At 42.0% G+C, this 19,827-nt stretch overlaps 1 protein-coding gene across 3 annotated transcripts; it reads left to right on the top strand.

Moving 5' to 3' along the window:
- The first annotated feature begins 102 nt into the window (after window positions 1-102).
- On the top strand, window positions 103-19,815 carry EFCAB14 (EF-hand calcium binding domain 14). Of its 3 annotated transcripts, none has more exons than XM_061344887.1 (12): window positions 105-423; window positions 1,273-1,421; window positions 4,654-4,799; window positions 6,600-6,698; window positions 10,764-10,874; window positions 11,801-11,881; window positions 12,746-12,937; window positions 13,592-13,678; window positions 14,800-14,911; window positions 15,733-15,864; window positions 16,779-19,305; window positions 19,384-19,815. In XM_061344887.1, exons 1-11 carry the CDS (start codon window positions 248-250, stop codon window positions 16,952-16,954), a joined length of 1,461 nt encoding a protein of 486 aa, XP_061200871.1. In that variant the 5' UTR covers window positions 105-247; the 3' UTR covers window positions 16,955-19,305; window positions 19,384-19,815. The 3 variants fall into 3 exon arrangements, with proteins under 3 accessions (XP_061200874.1, XP_061200871.1, XP_061200873.1); XM_061344889.1 differs by having other exon boundaries at window positions 13,592-13,672; XM_061344890.1 differs by lacking the exons at window positions 10,764-10,874; window positions 11,801-11,881 and having other exon boundaries at window positions 103-423.
- Window positions 19,816-19,827: the final 12 nt, after the last annotated feature.

The following is a 19,827-nucleotide window of genomic DNA, read 5'->3' on the forward strand; positions in this document are numbered from 1 at the left end:
GGCAGGTGGAGGGGGCGGGTTCGGCGGGCCGGGAGCAGCCATGGCGCGGGCGGGGCGGGTAGTGGGGCCAGGCGTGCCGCCGCGGGGCCGGCGGGGGAGCAGCGGCCGCGGCCCCGCGGAGCGCCTGTAGCCGCGGCCGGGCCGCAGGCTGGCGAGTCGGGGCGCGCTGGCGGCGGCCGCCGCGACGGCGGCGGAGGAAGAGGGAGGCGGGACCCAGCCGCCGACCGTGCCGCCGCCCCACAAGAGGATGAAGAAGCGGAAGGAGCTGAACGCTCTCATCGGCCTGGCCGCCGACGGCCGCAGGAAGAAGCCCGCTAAGAAGGGCTCGGGCCACCGGCTGTTGCGCACGGAGCCGCCCGCCTCCGACTCCGAGTCCAGCTCCGAGGAGGATGAGTTCGCCGGGGCGCGGGGCCGCTGCGGCAAGTGAGTCCTCGGGGCTGCCGCCGGGACCCGGCCCGGCTCGACTTGCGCCTACCCGCCTTGGGTTCCGGTCCTCAGCGCCGGTCTCCCGGATGCGCTCCGCGGCTGGGGAGGGTGGTGGGGAGCTGGGGGTTGCTGGGAGAGACCTAAAGCTACGCTGAGTGTGTGTGGCCCAACAGGTAGCCTGGTGAGGGGTCGAAGTAGATCTGAAGTGTCCTTTTCGCTTTCTAGTTCTTGTTTTGAATGCTTAATGCTCACCGCAGCTGAAACCTTTAGGTGAGCTCGGGGGCAGTTGGTTAAGTGTTGAGCACAGCTATTGTGTGTTCATGGCACAGTCCTGTGTGCTCGAGCTGCCGCCGTGTTGGTTTCTTATGGACGTGATGAGCTTTGTCAGTAAATAAACTTCTCAGTTAAGTTATTAATAGGCTTTTAAGAATAACGAAAAGAAGGCATGTTGCAGAGAAACTTTGGCTTTCACAGTTTAGGATAAACTAGAAGTACTTGCTGTAACATTATGGTAATATCCTTTTTCAAAGCCTCCTTTCCAAGCTATCAAGCAGATGTTCCTAACATAAGCTTATGTGAGCAGAGCAGGAAATCTTAGTATGGGAAACCTGACAGCTGCTCTTAAATATGCTAGATGTGCCTCCTGAGGATGAACTGAACAGGCAGCAATAGCCCTGATCCACTGCAGAGCCTTATTTATACTTGGAAAAGCTTTTAGTTCTTGTCAGCCAAAACGTCTGCTGTTCTAGCACTGTCCCTGGCTTCGTTTGATAGAGCAGCATTTAAAAATCAAGCTTTTCTAGGTGTTGTTGAATATTCACAACCTGTTATTTATGTTTTATCCAGGGGAGACTATCTACGATGCTGCAAGTTCTGTTACCCCTTATGTTCGTTTGTCATTCTCGCCGCTTGTGTGGTAGCGTGTGTTGGCTTAGTCTGGATGCAGGTGGCCCTCAAGGAGGATCTGGATGCAATAAAGGAGAAGTTTCGGACTAGTAAGTATAGATGTAACTACACTGTTTCACGTCTGCTTTGGGCAAGAGGGAGAGCTTTAGTTGCTTACCTGCTTATTCAAAGCCTGAAAGTACTGAGGAGACAAACTGACCTTGAATTGAGGAGTCCTCTGAGCCAAAAATACTTGGTGGTTGGGCGAGTCTGAGGCGAATATTGTATATTCTTGTCTGCTCTGTGTCTTTTGAGGAGCAGGAACAGGTGGGCCTGTAGTTGTTTGTATGTACATTTCTAAAATTCTTGGCTTTGGTCTTGGAAGTGCTCTCTTCCAAAGAAAGCCTCTGTTTAAAAAGAGAAAGTTCTGATCAGCCCTGGAACAACAGTCTAAGGGGTTTTGATGCATCCCTTAAAATAATGTAAAACAATGATCTTGTCTTGAGCTCTTGTTAAAATCTTTAATACTTCCTGTGGTGTTATGCAATTTTAATGCTGCTTTGGTATTATGATTTTTCCTTGTTTCCTGTAAATGTTCACCTTGCTTGAAGCCTGTTCTTGTTCAGCTTTCACGTGTTGCATGTGGTGTGGACTTACGTCATGTTTAATACTTAAAAGTATGGAGTTAATGTGAAGCATTTTGCTTGCAGCTCTCAGGTTTTTCCTGTCCATGTAAGATTTCAGTATTAACTTCTGTAGCACTGAGATTTGCATGTAACATACGTTCTGTATACCTCGTCTCTGGATGCAGTGTATGTTTTGGTGCATTGTTCTAGTAGTGTTTAAAATCATGTGCATTGAAAAAGGCAAAGATAAGCTAAGGAGCTGTGCAAACAGGGCAAAAGAAAGTGAAGCTTAGGCATTCGGGTAGTCTCTAGCTGCCTCAGGAAAGCTGAGGAGTTATGTTTTGCATGAGGAGCACCTCTGTTGACCACAGGTTTTGTCCCACAGCTTTGGTCTTCATCTTTGAATTTTTGTGTTCATGACACGAAGATGACCTTAAAAATAAGGCTGATGACATCAGTTAAATTAGGAGGCTGCAAGGGCAGGAGTTAAGCAGAGGACTTGATTTGCTTGTGATGAAAGAGGCATTGAGGAAATGCATGTAGAAATTCTTTGCTATTGGTGTTCGGGGCTTCCTGTTCAGATGTGTAACTGCTGTGAGGTGAGGAGTTGCCTGCCAAGGTGGAACCTGCTGGCTGGCAGTGAGAGAAAGTGCTCCTGATAGATGTGCTTTTATATTAACTGATACTGAACTCTGAAAGTTAGCTGTAGCTGGTGTCCACCAGTTACGGAGGACACCTTTAGTTACAGGCCCTCCTTCGTGGCTGTGAGTGCACCAAACAGCCCTGCAGTAGTTGTTGCTGTATCCTGGGTAAGCTGACTGCTGCTCTTCTTGGACTGGTTTGCTTTAAGTAGAAGTTTTGCACAATGACAACATTTGTTGGCTTTGGTGTAGTTTTCATCATTCTGTTCTATATAGACCCCTTTGTTAAAGCAGTTGTTCTCTCTGAGCTTCCTGTCTGGCAGTTACGGATGTGCTTTTTTTTCTCCGTAGTAGCTCTGATAGAAAAGCCATGCATCTAGTATTTCATTTAGAGGTGGAACAGTCTCAGATGTCCCTGCCACTGTGATAGCATACCTAGAAGCTGGATGGGAGCCTCAGAATGAGGCACAGCGTTAAAAACAACAAGAACAAAAAAACAGATAGCAAGAGTAACCTGGTTCTAAAAAGTAACACTGTGCTTTGGTAAAATGTGTGAATGGATGGAGGAACAAAGGCATGGGATCTGTCTGTCCCTACAGCAAGTTTGGAAAAAGAACTTTCTTCCTCTGAATCTTCATCCAGATTTTTTCCCCATAAGAGCAGATTCCTGTGGTCGTATTTTAATGTTCTGCCATCCTTTGAACAGGCTGAGTGTGTTAGGGGTGCTTTTTAAGAATAAGACATCTTTGTATCTAGTACGTTTGGGATAGAGGGAAGTCATTTTGGTGTTTCCCTTCTTAGTAATTGTGCTACGAACAGTAATGCATTCTATCACTGTAAAAGTCTTCAGTGGAGTCTCACTGTACATGGTAAGAGTGACAAAACAGAAAATAGTTTGTCTTCAGGAGCCTCTGAAACATCAGATTTGGTGTGAAGTGCTTATGTTGAACCCTCAATTAGTTCTCAGTCTGTTTTGACTGAAGTAAAACTTTCAAGGCTGTGTGTAACTGAAAGTGTTGTTTGGATCTGGATGATCTGAGCAGATTACTCTGTCCCTATAAAGGACTGTGAGGATTTGCTTCCAGAAAAATGAAGAGGGTTTTTGGATGTCTTTCCAGTTGTGTGTACTTGGGCACCACAGCATGAAGCCCTCCTGAAGGCTTCCTCTTTTTGACCAGATGGGTCATGCATGGAAATCTGTTCTGGGAGCTGCCAGCTACGTACGCTGTACATTCCACTGCTCTTGCAGCATGTTCTCAGTAGCGGTGGTTTGTTGTGGAGCATTCTGTGCTACATTACAGGGTGGAGGTAGAGATTTTGACAAACTCTGTCATCTCCATCTCAAAACCTTTGCTTATTTGTTTGCCAGACCTAGGGATTTAGGGTTACCTAATAGTGCTTGCAGCTAAATAGCTTAGTCACTGTCAACCTGGAAGAGCTGCATTTCTGAGGTTCATTTGAGTTGGTTTGAGCTGCATGTTTCCCTCTTCTGTGTAGTGTTAATTGCTGTAATAACTGACTTTATTTCCAAGGACCCTGTTTACTGATCTGTTTACCAACAGATATTAGTGTGCAAGGTTTTATGTTCTGTTGTCTTCCTGGTACACAGAACAACTGTAATCACGATAATCTCCTTGGAATTAATTTCATCATTAGTCTCTTCAGAGGCTTGAAAAGGGCACAGAAGTTCATTTCATGTGCTTCCTTTGCCCCGTAGTGTTGGCAGTTCTTACAGTCCCATTACCTTTTCACGTTTCTCTGAAAGTAATGCAAAATAACTGCACTAAATAAAGACCTACTGAGGCTTGCCAGAATGACAGTACTATTGCAAAGTGTTACATTTAGTACAGTCCCTCTGGGTTTTCTCTGCAGACATGAGTACTCTTAAAACAGCTGTAATTCTGAACAAACACTTAATTCTGAATTGGCAATAAACCCATATGTAGGAACTGTTATTGCCTTCTTTTACTGCTATAGATGTTGCTGCTTGTCATTTGTTTTCTGCCTTTCAAGATTGTTTACCTGCACTTTTTAATTTCATTATTATTCGGGGTTTTTTGTATTTTATTCTTTAGTGGAATCTAATCAAAAGACATCATTCCAAGAAATTCCTAAACTGAATGAAGATTTGGCGCAGAAGCAAAAGCAACTTGAACAAATCGAGACTGGAGAACTGGGGCTAAATAAAGTTTGGATAAATATCACAGAGCTCAATAAACAGGTGAGAGGGATCAGTGCTTGGTTTTGAAAAATAATGAAATAGTCCATTGAAGCTTATGTCCACAGAAATGCATTTCAAATGCAGTGCTGAGCTTTTATCTAAGGCCTTGTGTGACCATATGCTGAACTTTTAAAGTGGAGCGTAAGCCTCTTTATTAAACAAACAAACAAAGTTTGAGCATCCATCTGGACTGGAGACTGATCACAAATTGAAGAAATTGCACAACTGGTGGATAAACTTCAGGCAGAACTTAAAAGAACCTGAGACTGGGCAGTTCTTCATTTTCCTGCCAAATAAGTCCGGTGTTTATGATGAGAGATTTGACATTTCAGAGAGCATCTGCGAATGTTTCATAAGTGTGGAAAACGGTTACCCAAATCAGTGCAAGTTCACGTTGCTACAAATGAAGCACTGGTGTGAATATAAAATCTGCTCATACGCACTCAGCATCTGAGCTGGTGTAAATCTTAGCTCTGTTCATGCAGCTAAACCTAAGCCACTTAACAGAAGGCTGTTTTCTCAGCTGCTTTATTAACTCATGCTTCAAACAAAGCATCCAGCAAGGTTCATATTGAAATTCTTGCCACAGAGGGTAAAAGTTCGGAGCTGCTCACAGTGGTATCAAGAAGTGTCCTCTCCGACACTGGTGCTTTGTGTTTAAGAGTATTGAGGTGCCTATTCAGGTTGTTTTTTCTTCAGTTCCATGCAGTGGTTAAGTCCTAAATGAGGCACGTAAATAGATTTGACAAGTTTTCTTTGGCATCTGGCAGTATGCGTTATCTACAGATATTCAGGTGCTTCACTGGACTTTTAAAACACTATCATCTGCATCTGGATGTTAAAGATACTTGCACATGGTTCTTGCAAGCCTTCAAGTTCCTTCGGGGTCTGTTTATAGTCTGAGCCAGCTCTTCTGGGAATCAAAATTTAGTTAGTTTTTTATTTTTTTCCATGAATTGTTGGGATGTGCTGCTGGGAATTGTTTCAGCCAGTATTCACAGCTGTGGAAGCAGAGAGACTGCACTCAAGCTGATCAACATAGGCCTAATGTAACATTAGGATCTTGCTCATTTCCTCAGCTTGTGAAACAACTTCTTTTTTTTTTTTTTCTCTTAACCAAAATAAAGTTGTTTTTGTGCTGTCAAATGTGAGAAGAAATTATTTTGACTACTGATGGCTACAAATGGATCTTAAATTGAAGGTGTTAGCCATGAATGACTAGCAGGTAGCTGGTTTTAGTTTATTTGACAACTTCTCAGTTGGAGTGAATAAGGAATCTTGAAGACTCATTGAATAACTTGCTGTCTGAGTCAAACAGTTTGACAGAAATTTTGCTAAACCACTGTAGCTAGATTGTCACTGTTCCACTTCTGTATCAGAAGGTGTGGGTGATCTGTGCAACTTCTTTGTCTGTTACGCAGTTAGAGAAGTTGCGTGCTTTGCTGGGTTTTGCCAGGCAGGTTTGATTGCTAAATACAGTAAGTGGATGACTGTTTCCTCCATGTAAGGGCTTCTTGCACAATTCTTTATACCTTTCTTGGGCACCACCCTCTCTCTAATGAATATAAAATGGGCAGAGGCTACCTTTTTGAAAAGAAGGGTCTTCTATGGTGTTCAGGCATGGCCTAGTGTCGTGGTTTAAGCAGGACTTGTAACCTTGAAACGGGTGATTTTTGTATGTGTACATGTATAATTCTGTCTTGCTTTATGCTTTAATGTTACAAATTAAGTCATTAGTATTGGGGTAGGTCAGAATCAGGATTATGTTGACTAATTCTAAATATTCCTCTTTGGTTTTAGATATCACTATTGACCTCAACAGTAAATCATCTCAAAAACAACATAAAGTCTGCTTCTGATCTGATTTCTCTTCCTCTCACAGTAGAGAAACTTCAGAAGGCAAGTACTATAAATGTGGCTATTGCTAAATGTGTTGTTCTGTGCTGCTGAATGCTGAGCTGCAGCTGTGCTCTGGGGGACAGCAGTGGCAACAGGAATTACTTGAATTGTCTGAGAGGAATATTTGCTTCTCTTGTTTTTGAATTAGACTTCATATACTTGATAGTGTATGGTCCTACAGTAACATAGGGCAGGTAAAAAAGTTGAAGACCATGTTTGTCCCTTTCTGAAAGTGCATTTTTTTATATTATGTTGTCACTTTTTTACTTTGGAACTAATCATTACTGTTGCTTTCCTTCAGGTTGCTAGTTTTAACATTAAGACACTTGCAAAAAGTCTGTCTGAAGTTTTACAGCTCTGCTTGCAAATAGGTGGTTTGTTTAGCTTTTAATTGGAAAAGAAAATGGATTGCTTTCTGGAAAACTTTCTCATCTTGAGCAGTATATAATTGTATATCTAGTCCTGCATTTACAGTCTTGAGGTGGGTAGGAGTTTGACTTGGGAGCGGTAAGCCTGGAACCTTAGCGTGGGAGCTTTCTAGGTGTTCAGTATGTGAACAGCAAAACATGAGTTGTACTGGGATGGTTTTCTGGCAACCCCTTGGAAGATGGGCCTTACTGGGTGACACGAGCTTACTTCTGAAGTGACTTCTGTTAATACAGTGTCTTAACCTGTGTCTTAGCATTCTTTACCAAAGAACTGTCCTTTTTATTTTGGTACAAAGAATGGTTTGTTGAAACTTCCCCAACTCTTCCATGGCAGTTATGGGCATTTAGCAATAAACATTTATACTGGGCTAATAGCTAATCTCAGTTTAGTCTTTGTGGCTTTTATGGGTTTCCACTTCTCATTTCCTACAAGATTAATGTATAATCAACAAGCTAGTTATATGCAAAGCAATTAGTGTGGTTTGGCTGATCAGGCTGCTGGGATCTCTTTTTACAGGATGAGTACAAAGCTATTGCCTAATCTTCTAATTTGCTGTTATGAATATGTTGTATTTTCAGTGTCTTATCAGAAGTAAGCCTTAAGGCAGTACCTAGTCTGAAATCTGCACCTACTTTATGTGTGTGTATGTATATTTATATATACAAACAGTGTATAAAGATCTTTTTGTCATCTTGCTGCCTTCAGTACTGTCAGGGCAAAGAGTTTGGGCCAGCAAGTTTCAGCTTCTAGCAATCTGCTGAACAGCAAGGCTTTCCCATGTTGGAGTAAGTCCATCCTTGGTCACACTTTGTGAAAATCAAATATCCTGAGAACTTTTGAGTTCTTTCCAGTCTCACTGTTGAGTCTAAGGTGTTAGATGTGGCATCTGTTGCCACTGCTCTCTTGATGCCATCTGTGTGCATGCTGCACTACCTCCTGTCACGGAGGAGAACTTCAGTAAGTGTAGGTGGTAGCCTTGTGAAAAACTCCTGTTCAGCCATCTGTTGCATCCAGCTGTCTTTGGAATTACCTGCCTTTCTTTGAAGAAACTGTCTATCGGCAGTCCTGCCTAACCAGGGAAGTCCCAGTTGACTGGAGATTAGCAAATGTAATGTCCATCTACAGGAAGGGACAAAAGGAGGATCTGAGGAACTACAGGCCTGTCAGTCTGACCTCCGTGCTGTGGAAGGTTATAAAGCAGATCACCTTGAGTGCCATCGTGCAGCACATACAGGACAGCCAGGTGATAAGGCCCAGTCAACATGGGTTTGTGAAAGACAGGTTGTGCTTGGCTAACCTGGTCTCCTTCTATAGCAAGGTGACCCACTCAGTGGATAAGGGAAAGGCTGTGGATGTTGTCTACCTAAACTTCAGTAAAGCCTTTAGCAATGTTTCTGACAGCATTCTCCTGGAGGAACTGTCTGCACATAGCCTTGGACTTGTGTACCCTTTGCTGGGTAAAAAACTGCCTGGACGGCTGAGCCCAAAGAGTGGTGATGAATGGAGTTGAATCCAGTTGGAAGACAGTCACAAGGGGTGTTCTTCAGAGCTCAGGATTGGGGCTAGCTCTGTTTGATATCTTTATCAATGATCTGGATGAGCAGATTGAATGCACCCTCAGTAACTTTCCAGATGACACTAAGCTGGGTGGGAGTGTTGGATCTGGTGGAGGGTAGGAAGGCTCTGGACAGGCTGGATTGATGGGCTCTAGCCAGTGGTATGAGGTTCTGCATGGCTTAGTGCCAGACCCTGGCACCTGGAACTCTACAACCCCATGCAGTGCTGCAGACTTGAAGAGTGGCTGGAAAGCTGCCTGATGGAAAGGGGCCTGGGGGTGCTGGTTGATGGAGCTGAACATGAGCCAGCTTGTGCCCAGGCAACCAAGAAAGCCAACAGCATCCTGGCCCGTATCAGACATAGCGTGGCCAGCAGAGCCAGGGCAGTGATAATCCCGGTGTACTGAGCACTGGTGAGGTCGTACCATGAATCCTGTGTTCAGTCCTGGGGCCCTCAATACAAGAAGGACATTGAGATGCTGGAGCGGGTCCAGCAAATGGCAATGAAGCTGGTAAAGGGTCTGGAGAACAAGTGTTATGAGAAGCAGCTGAAAGAACTGAAATTACTCAGCCTGGAGAAAATGAAGCTCAGGGGAGACCTTATTGGTCACTACAGCTACCTGAAAGGAAGTTGTATTGAGCTGCAGGTTAGTGTCTTCTACCAAGTTATAAGTGATAGGATGAGAAAAAATGGCCTCAAGTTGTGCCAGGGGAGGTTTAGATTGAATATTAGGAAAAATACCTTCACCGAATGGGTTGTCAAGCATTGGAACGGGCTGCCCAGGAAGATGGTTGAGGCAGCATCCCTGGAGGTATTTAAAGGATGTGTAGATGTGGTGCTTGGGGACATGGTTTAATGTTGGACTTGGCTGTTTTAAGTTAATGAATGGTTGGACTCTTATCTTAAAGGTCATTTTCAATCTAAATGATTCTATGATTCTCTAAAAAGGCTGCTATTCTTAGAATAGGCTTTTGGTTTTCTTAAGCCTTTTTCTCTGTAGATACTGTTCCTGAAAATGAGAAGCTGCCTGCTGGTATTGAGTCCTGAAGGTTTGTTGAGAGAGTTCCTCTTGGGCAAAGGCTTTTGTTCAGACTAATGAAAGGTGCTGAAGGTGTTCTGAAGTCTTCCAGGGCAGAGATTACTTACTGAATCTGTGTTCAGACTTGCAGAATGGAAAGCTGGAAGATCTGTGTGGATATTATTTGAGTATACTTTCATTAGCTAGAGTGTCACTTCACTGCCTTAAGAGCTTATGAGCATTTACAGGCTCAGAGGAAAAAGGGGTTTAGATGTGTTGTTTTAATGATTGAAGAAAGCATTAAGAATGGAATGAGAAGCATAGGGGCATGCTCTGTCTTCTTACTGTAGTTTCCACTGGTGGTTGTGGATGTCCTAGCTGATGATCTGACTCTAGGTGCTGTGCCATCAGCTGCTGGAACACTGGTGCAGCTTTACAGCATAGTTACTTTCTAAAGTGATAGCTGGGGGCTGGAGGAGTTCACATGGTTGAAGGCAAGGGCAGGGTGTAGTCCGAAGCAAAAGTAGCTGTCAGAGCACCCTGATTGTACCTGCAGAATTCATGGGGGCTTTTCTGAGGCTTCAGAGCCATTCTTTCATTTAAAAAAAAGGCAATTTAATCTGCAGCCTTTGGCAGACAAGTTTTGTGGTGTACGATGTGTCTGATGGGTGCCTCTGAAAGACAATCGAGACAGGATAAATTGGTGGTATCAACATCTTAGTATTCAATATGGACACTCCATGTAAAGAGGAGGTAAGATGTCTACATATCAGGATTATTTTTCATACTGATGCCAGCACATTAATATTGTTTGGGGAGTGGGAGTAGCAAACCCCTAATTTTGGCTCTAGCTTAACCTTTCATGGTGTAGAGTGTGTCTTTGTTTACCGCCTGGAGAGGTTTGCCTGCAGAAAAAGCTCTGGATATTTCAAATGCCCTTGCGTATTTTTGTGGCAGTCTGCCTGCAGCTTAACTAACAAAACAGTTGTGTTCAGCAGTTGAAACTTTGGGACAGTGAAGTTTGAGGAAGGCTGAGGTTTTTGTCGTCTTCTTTATTCCAGACTGTAGCTAACATAGGCAGCACACTTACCAGTGTTTCGCATGATGTTGAAAATATACAGACAGCTATTGAAGAATACAAGAAATCCATAGAAATCCTTCAGAATGACGTGGTAAGAAAATGTGTTAATTTAACATGTGTTTTACTAGTTACCTGCATAATATGAAGCAAGTTTAAGAACAGTCTGGAGTTCTGCCTTATGCCTTTCAAAATACTGTTGAAGTTTCAGTGGGTTTGGTACATTAGTAAGGTGATCTTCTAATCCTTGTGTGGCATCTATCGTATGGTATCAAGTTTGTATTTCTCTGGAGCTAGAATTGTTGGTCCCTACAACACTCCTTATCCTGCATATTTTTGCTTTGTACTAAATAGACTTGGAGCCTTGGGAGTCTGCTTCTGTGTGAGGCAGGATACTGCTTATAGTAACTGCACTGTTGTAGGATTATGGATAGTGGAAGCACTGAGATAGAGCTTGCTGGTTAAAATAAGGATGAAATTACTGCCTGTCTTTACCAGAATCTGCTCACTCTATTTATACCAGCATCTCACTTGGGATTAACAAACTGAGCCAATAATTAAAGTTTTCCAGCTAAACTGCAATACAGCATTACTTTATTATGAATACTTGCAGATAAAATCTAAATTAGGCTCATTATGAAACTTAATGCAGTCAATGGGTGTTACAGAAACATTGCAGATGTGGCAGTGTGTATGGTAGCAGTGAAATGCGTATCATAAAACTTCACTAAATGGAGAAAAGCTCATTAGGAGGGTTTAATTAAAATAAATTTGGACATTCTGTACTTGAAAGTGAAAACTCTATTAGTCAAAATACTACATGCACAATAGACATGAGTGCCTATAATTGTAGGAAAACATCCTTAGCTACACCCAGCCAGTTATTAATAGCTTAGTATGGTTTTTTACAAGCATTTGGTAACATAGAATCATAGAATAGTTAGGGTTGAAAAGGACCTTCAGATCATCTAGTTCAGCCCCCCCCATAATTCCAACATAATTTTCTACTTCTTTTCTTAGAGGGAATTAAAACAGATACCTTCACTTCCCTCCACTGTTGTGCCAAGGACTGAGAAAAATCAGACAGAAAACTGCAGAAAGGTATTTCCCCTCCCTTGCATCAGGAATATTGGTACAAGTATCACAGATATGTAAGTTTTTGGGTGGGTTTTGCAGTACTGTAGCATATGAGAAGTGGTGTTTTATCAAGACACTACAGATAATATTCTTCAAAGGAAAGTATAAGGTCATTTAGCTGTAGTTGTTCCTGTGTATGTGCAAACAGGAAAGAACCCTAGTCTGAGAGTACTTTTCTTGTGTTGTAGCTGGGTGAGGAGTAAAACGATGAATATCCAACAAATTATAGGTGTGCTTTGCTCATGTAAATGGAAATGAATTAAAGGCTTTTTTATGGAATGGATTTTATAGCAGGTATTTACTAACCTGAGCAAATTTGGGAGTGGCCTGTGTTGAGTCACCCTCAATGTGATAACAGGCATGGAAGGCAGGGATTCAGCAGCAACCAAAAGAAAAGGTAATGTGTGGGTGTTTAGCTGAATGGGTTGGAATGGAAGGACTGCATTTATTCGCATTTAAAATAGTCGATATCTTCCTCAAAAACAAACCTTGTGTAGAAATATGCCTAGTACATTCTTCCTTGGGAAAAACAGTTGGTGTGGTTACTGAACTTGCCCTGGAAAAAAAGATGAATAGGCTTTCTGTGTTTGCTGGCACAGCTGAAGTGGTTACATTAGCAACAAAGAGGTTAGCCCTAAGGAGGAATCTCTGTTTCAAACTTTGAAAGCTGGAATAACTTTCTGAAAGCTTCCAGTTGGATGTTTTCAGTGGTGTCGGTAGAGAGCCAGTGTAAAGTCTGCCCAGTTAAACTGGGTCAGTCACCATACTGTTAATAGCAAGGTGCTGCAGAGGTTGAGTAAATTGACGTGTGCTGGTTTTATATTTCAGGAAAGCCAGTCACTGCATGCAGCCTTGGGAGAGCTAAATAACACTGTAGTGGCGTACCAGAAGTTGAATGACATCAAGCTTCTAAATGTGGATTCAGCCATTGGTAACCTCAGCCAGAGGGTTATGCTGTTAGAAAACTCTACCCTTTCTGGGAATAATCTGGACAAAAGAGAAAACTTGTCTAGCAATGTGGTAAGTATTTGCTGACTAAGGGCATATACTCACGTTGGTGGTTTCAATGCTTTCTATGCACTACAGATACAGATTTTTCAAACCTAGCTAAAGGAAACATCAGAATGGAATTTGAGACACTTAGGACTTCATTTGAAAAGGCTGGAATTTGTTCCTTATTTCTGAACAGATAATCAGTGTTTAGAGTATCCCTGAAGGAGTTATTTCTTCCCTGCAGAATCTACAGAAAAATGGCCAAAACACTGTGACATTTAAGACTTGAGTGACTGCTTAATGAATGGGATTCACAAACCTCTGTTTTAGGAAGGCATTCTGGCATGGGGCTGTTAAGACCAATGAAGAGCTAGGTGGACCTCTGGGTTGTCCAGTGGTGCTTAAATGCTAAAGACCCCATAAAATTAATACTAAATATGTTCATTTGTGGCATCCAGTGCTTTTGTATGCCATAGTGGGGCCAGTCTCTAAGAATGTGTTCTGTATGTTTAGCAATAAGGAACATGTTGTGTTAAATTACATAACATTCATGTTTATTCTGGTGTGTATTTGTTCTGGTTTTTCCTGCTTCGTGCCTGCCAAATTTGAAGGAAAGAAACTCTGTTTGTAGTAAATAATGAACACATGAATAAAGTCAGCTCTCCTCCTTTTCTCCTGTAGGGGAATGATGCAACTACCTCTCAAAATATGGAAAATGAAGATCAAATAGATAATGAAACTCATTCACATAAAGAACTGAAGGTAAAAGTAAGGAAACACAAATTCCACTGGACTAGTAGAGCATGTCATTGTCTTTATAATCATGTTTTAAATTAAACTTAATTGTGGAAATATCTGCAAGCAGGCCAATCTGATCAAGCTTCTTTAAAAGTCCAGAGTAGAAGAAGAGCTTATCCCCACCCCATTTTGGGGACAGGATGTCAATTGGGATGGAAGAAATGTTGTAATAGTTTAAAGTCTTGCCATTCTGACTACTTATGTGATACGTGGCAGAGCTGCTGTAATATCCTTCTGTGCAGCTGAAAGAATCTTGGGAGGTTCAGACAATGGTCCAGTGGAACGGGGAAATCTGGCATTCAGCTCATTTGAGTACCTGTGCTTTCAGCCATGCTTTCAGCAAAGCTAGCCCAACTATTATGGGTTCATGCCACGAATGGGCTTATGGCATTTATCCAGGTTTAAAACTTTCTTGGGCTGACTTAGAGGAACTTTGCACTAATGAAGTCTAGGAATTGATGAAAGGTACCTCTAAAGTTTGAGACTAACTGGCCAAATTGTGGGAAAAAGAGGTGGTGCTGCGGAGTTCAGTTTCTGTCTTCTGGGAAGAAGATAAGTGAGTGAACCAGTTACACTGTCAGTTCTAGGCTTGGATTGATGTAAACTCAACCTGTCATCAGGAACCTACTCATAAAAAGAGCAAAGGAGCTCTAGATTAAAAAATACAGTGGTTTTGGTTTGACAAATACAGTGACTCCTGCACTAAGGTAGTCAGTATTGCAGACAGACATTTGAAACAATTCAATTAATGTAGAAGTGTTCACTCCAGGTATGTTTAACTGGTTTGTTATAATTTTTGTTGCTCATTTAAATAAGAAATATGGAAATTAAATGTCAAATTCTTTTGAAATTGGTGTCTGCAAAAGAGTTGCTTACTTTTCAGGTTGAGGTGCTGATTCTGTTGTTTTTCTTATAGACTGTGTGAATTTATTCCTTACATCTTTCCATATATATTATTAACTACTGTGTATTATCTTAAGCTTGATTTAGTCTGTAGAGTTCCAAGTCGCTCAAAAGTACTTACGTATTTTAAATTACTTCTTTTCCTGATCTTCTCTATCTACTGAAGAGGTGCTTTTCTATATATACAGGAAACGGAAACTAGAGACTCTCAGGTATCAAAATTAAGAGAGACGCTTCAGATGATCAGTGCTCTCACAAGCAAGTCAGAAAATGACAAACTCACCGAGACATCAGAGAATGGTAAGAATGTCATATGATAGTAATCCATAAATCTGAAGATTCCCTATGTGATTCAAAGAGTAACTAGTGAGGGTGGGTAATTTAAGCTGTTCCTTAAGGCTTTGGTGTAGATTATTTCAGTTAAAGTGGTAGGAAACTGATGGCTCTAAAACAGAAAACTGTATGACTGGTAAAGCTTGAAGGTAACCTTCCATAGGTATAACAGGATTCACATGCATCAGGAGCTTGTATTTGAAGGCATATAGTTACTAACCTGTAGAAACTTATACCCAGTAACATCTATTTCTGCTGCTTCAAAATCTAAGTGTAACATTAGAGGAAAGGTCTGCATCTCTGCTGACTTGTCTCAGTTCTGCACTTTTGCTGTATATATTCAGGAAGTGCTGAAGACAAGAGTAAGTACTTCATTACATTAGAATTCTGCTTGTTGATTTGCTAACTTGGGAAGTTTAGGCCTTGTTATTGGGGAAGATGGATGCTTGCACTGACAAGGGGAAAGCAACCCAGGTGGGCAGATGTAATTTGCTTAATAAAGCTTGTTCAGCGCTCAGGGGAGAAGAAAGCACTTCCAAGTCATTCTTTGCATGGGGTTTACAAATACATATCAGTACAGCATAAGAGTAAGGCTGTGTAACTGTCAAAAGCTTGCTTCCTTCTGTTCTTCCAGTTACTAAAAGGGGACAGCACTGCTGTATTCTGAAACGGTTTTGCAGCATTCTTACCCTATACAGCATCTATGACAAAACAGCGTTCTTGTACTTTCTGTTGTTTCTGCTAACTGTAGTTCTGTGTTGAGACTAACAGGAATTGTTTTGTAACAGTTGAAAGTAGTCTGAGTACTGCAGCAAAGCCCACAGACCTTTCAAGGCTGGCTTCAAGGTCAGCTGATGACAACACAGAGGGTAATGGACAGCTGAGACATCTGTCCTTACCAGGAATTTCCAGCATTGAAGGTATGTCCTTTTTAGGCTGACCTTTCCTTTTTCTTTATATTTCATATTAATGTTCATGAGGTTATATGTGTAACTGGAATGATGGTAGTGTATCTGGGCATTAGTGTTAATGTTCAGTAGGTTGTAAGTATAACTGGACTGATGTTAGTGTATCTGGGGCATTCAGGGAGAAGTGAAGTCAGTTTTAAAAGCTTGAGAATAGGGTCTTTGAAAAGTAATTAAAACAAAAAGAAACCAAACCTAAAAGAAAAATAATAGTATGTAGAAGAAAATAATCTGGGATTTAATCAAGAATGTGTATTAAAAGTGGATTATAATTGTTTTGAATGACAAAGTGTTATACCAAGTGCCTCAGAAGACTGGGAATGAAGTCAAGGGCAGGATTAGGGTGCTGAAGGAAAATGAAGTAGATATGTGTATGTTTTGGTGGGTTTTTTTCCCCTCTGTTTTTTTAAGAGAACACTGCCTGGGAAAATAAATGGTTTCTGGATCTTGCTGCTCAGGCTCTTCAGCTACTGAAAGGGCAATGTTTTGAATCAGGAAATGAGTAGACAGTTTTCCCTTTATACCATCTGTGCTGTTGGTATAGCAACAGTCATTTGAAGCTTGCTTTTGTGGAGGATAACTGTATCTGTCTGCAGTTAGTGGTTGTAGAATGGGCTATTAGTCATGGCCAGAAATAGGGATTACTTTTTCATGGATTTAGTATAATTTAATCCAGGAATGTTTGTGCTTTTTTCTCCTGAACTGTTATTGGCAGCTTGTGACAACGCAGATGGCAAGCTCCATACCTGGGGGTGCTTTATTTCATTACTAGGTAGTAAAGAAACAGTGCAGTAAAACTGGAAGAGCAGCTTATAGGCTATTCCTCTGTACTTAAAGGAGCTACTTTTCAATCCTTGCTCTCTTTGCAGATCTTCAGAATTTCTTTGAAAAAGCAACCCAAGATGCTGGTGGAAAACTGTCACATGAAGATCTTCAAAAGCTGCTTGGCTCAACAGCTCAAGAGTCACAGAGCTTTAAGCAATTTGACACAGATGGAGATGAGAAATACTCACTACAAGAACTGAGATTAGCATTAGGTGTCTAAGATACATATTTAGAAATGTGATACTGATGGATGCTACTGTAGCTAAAGGAAACTACGGGACATGAAAAACTACATCTGCACTTTCCCAGTGTTTTACTGATCTTTGGAGCTAAGTTACTGTACACATTGCACCTCTTTTTTCATTTGCATTTACTGAGGAAAAAAAACATACAAATTTATATGTCGATAGGACATAATATTGGGACTGTGTTAAAATCCAGAAAATTCCCAAACTTGGAAACATTTTCCTCTCATTCTTTCCTTTTCAAGGGAGTTCTTGTTTTTAATTCAAAATGTGTACATACTAAAATAAAACTATGGTTTTATAGTTCACTGAAATTTGCCTTAAATTAGAGAGCTGCACTTTATGTAGAGCAGAAGGAAAGCTGTCTTGTAAAGATGGGCTGCTTCTGCTTGTAAATATTTGAGATAGAGTAAATTATGCATATTTAAGGGGAAGTTTTTGTCAGGGGCTGTGTTGGTAGCAAGCTGTTTATAAAAGACTGAGCCTAAAAGTGGTGGTTAAGAGCTTCAGATAAATTTCTAATTTTGACCAAGTGCATCCATGAATGAGTTTAGACTCAGTCAGAGGAAAGCAGGAGTGGTAAGTCATGTCCATCTCTAGCAGGATTTATTTTTAGAGGGAAGAGTTGAAAGTATTTTTATGTCATGAGCCTACAGGAGCAAAATACCAAGTGCTTGGGTTTTCACTTCAGCATTCTTTTTGCTTTGTTGTATTGCATCCAGATTACATTTTGGGAGATGAGCTTATCTGTTCTGTTAAAAAAAAATGTATTGAATAACAGATGCTTAAGAGGTAAAAGTCTGCAGTGCAGCCTGCTGAGTAGCACCTGGATAGTTCATGCCTCAGGTGTGATCAGCAGTGTGCTGATGGTTTTGCTAACTGGTTACTGGAGATCTTTGGAACATGGTTGCTGATGCTGCTGGTTTGTTCCATGCACTGTTGTTTGGGTCACTATGCTGAAGTGTCCCAAGTAAAGCTTCTGGTCACTAGGAGTGAGCAGGTGGGGAAGGCCCAAGGGTAGACTTGTGGGGTGTTTCCTGACTGATGTGAACGTGATCACTTTGTACCCTTACCTTTTGTGCTTTCACCAACAAAAGGATGTAAAATGCAGGATAGGAGTGTGCAGTGGCATTGGTGTTTTCTCCTGACACATCTTTCTGAGGCTTCCTTACTATAGAGGAACTGCAGGGTTTGTTTATACTAGTGAACCTTCTGGAACATAGAAAATGACTTCTGCAGAAGGGATTCTCTTGCAGATGAGAGCATGGCCAAGTTGGATGATTTTGCTCACAAGTAGCACTGATGTTGTTGGGAGTTTCTTGCATGATTAGTGACCTGAAGTTGCCCGCCTCGCTAAGACATCAGCTTATGTGGAAGTTAGTTTGTAACTGTTGACTTTTACAAAACCTTAGACCGGATGTTTTATGAATAATTGTATTCTGGAAGTATGAATCAGTGAAGGAATGTACAAACCAGAGCCCTGTTACCTGTTGCCTAGGCTTCTTTCACTGTTGCTCTCTTCTATCCTGTTTGGGTAATGCAGATGTGACCCAGTACAGAAACGCTTTTGATGCGACGTTTGCAAACACAGTATTTAAAAACGAAACAAAACCAACCAACCTTGGCTTTTGAGAGGACAAGAAGCTGATACTTGCTTCTTGCTGCTTCCCATACCCTTTTATACACTACTGTATAATTCCTTAACCAAATAAAAAAAAAACCCTAGCAATAAAATGTAACCATTCTGGTATTTTATTTGTACATACTGTATCATAGCCATATGCCAGAGTTTGCAAAATATTTTTGGAAGTTTGATTTGTATGGAATTTAACTTACCTTAAAATTTAAGGGATTATTGTAGCACCATGTGAATCTCTTAGTATTTTGTTTTGTTGCAGTCTGCTTACTTTTAGAAGGCTCTTTAACAGCAGCAGTGAACCTGTCAGCTAGAGGCAGCGTGTGCTGCTCCAGCCACACATATCCTCGGTGTGTGGCCAAGGAGTGAAGCTGGTCAGTCATTAGCAGTGGGGTGCAGCTGTCCAGGGGTGCTGCTTAACTTGCATGTCAAGAGCACAGTCAGTTGATAATTGCTATACTTGCTGCTGTTGTAGGATGGAATTGTGCTATCAGTTCAACATCATCCCCAAGTATAGTGGTTGCTTGTTTGGCCTAGGGTAACCAGTCATGGTGTGGTGCAGGCTGGGAGCTGTGGTCCCCAGCCAGCAAGCTTTCTGCTGTGCCACCAGTCTCCATCGTACATGCTTTCCAGAGCCCCGATGCTGCATGTTGGCAGGCTTCCTCCTGTGTTTTATTCATGCTGCAGATGGTAGAGGGCATAAAAGCCATGGGTGCAGTAAATACCCTTGTCAGGATCTGCTCCCTGCTGCAGCTCATGCTTGTGGAGCATGGCTTTCCAATGAGGTGGTTGGAAGCTTGACCTGAGGAGGCTGCCTGCTGCTTCGGATGGTGAGCCCTAGAGAAATAAGTGATGTCTGAAATGAAAAGACGTGAAATGATGAGAGAGACAAGTCCAGGCTGTAGCGGGAATGGAGCAATGCGCTGCCGAGACTTGCTGTTACCTTGCTGTTACGCTGTGATTCTTAGGTTCATTTTCAGGCTATATTTGTGTTCGTTTGGATGACTCCGGTGTAGGGATCACCCTACACTACCCCCACTGTGTATCTTTCAGTTCAGTTACTGACCTTTACATGCAGCGGAGCCGCACCGTGCTCGTCGTGCATCGCGCTCCTGCGTTGGGTTTGCGCTACGGCACTCCCCGCTGGTTTTGTTTCGTGTAACGCCGCTTCCAGTGTCTCGAAATAAAAGCTCCTTTTCACAGCGCGTCTCC

The sequence above is a fragment of the Neopsephotus bourkii genome, unplaced genomic scaffold (assembly GCF_033783945.1).
Source record: "Neopsephotus bourkii isolate Nb327-2 ecotype Australia unplaced genomic scaffold, CSIRO-AGI_Nbou_v1 NB_234, whole genome shotgun sequence".
Lineage (NCBI taxonomy): Eukaryota > Metazoa > Chordata > Aves > Psittaciformes > Psittacidae > Neopsephotus > Neopsephotus bourkii.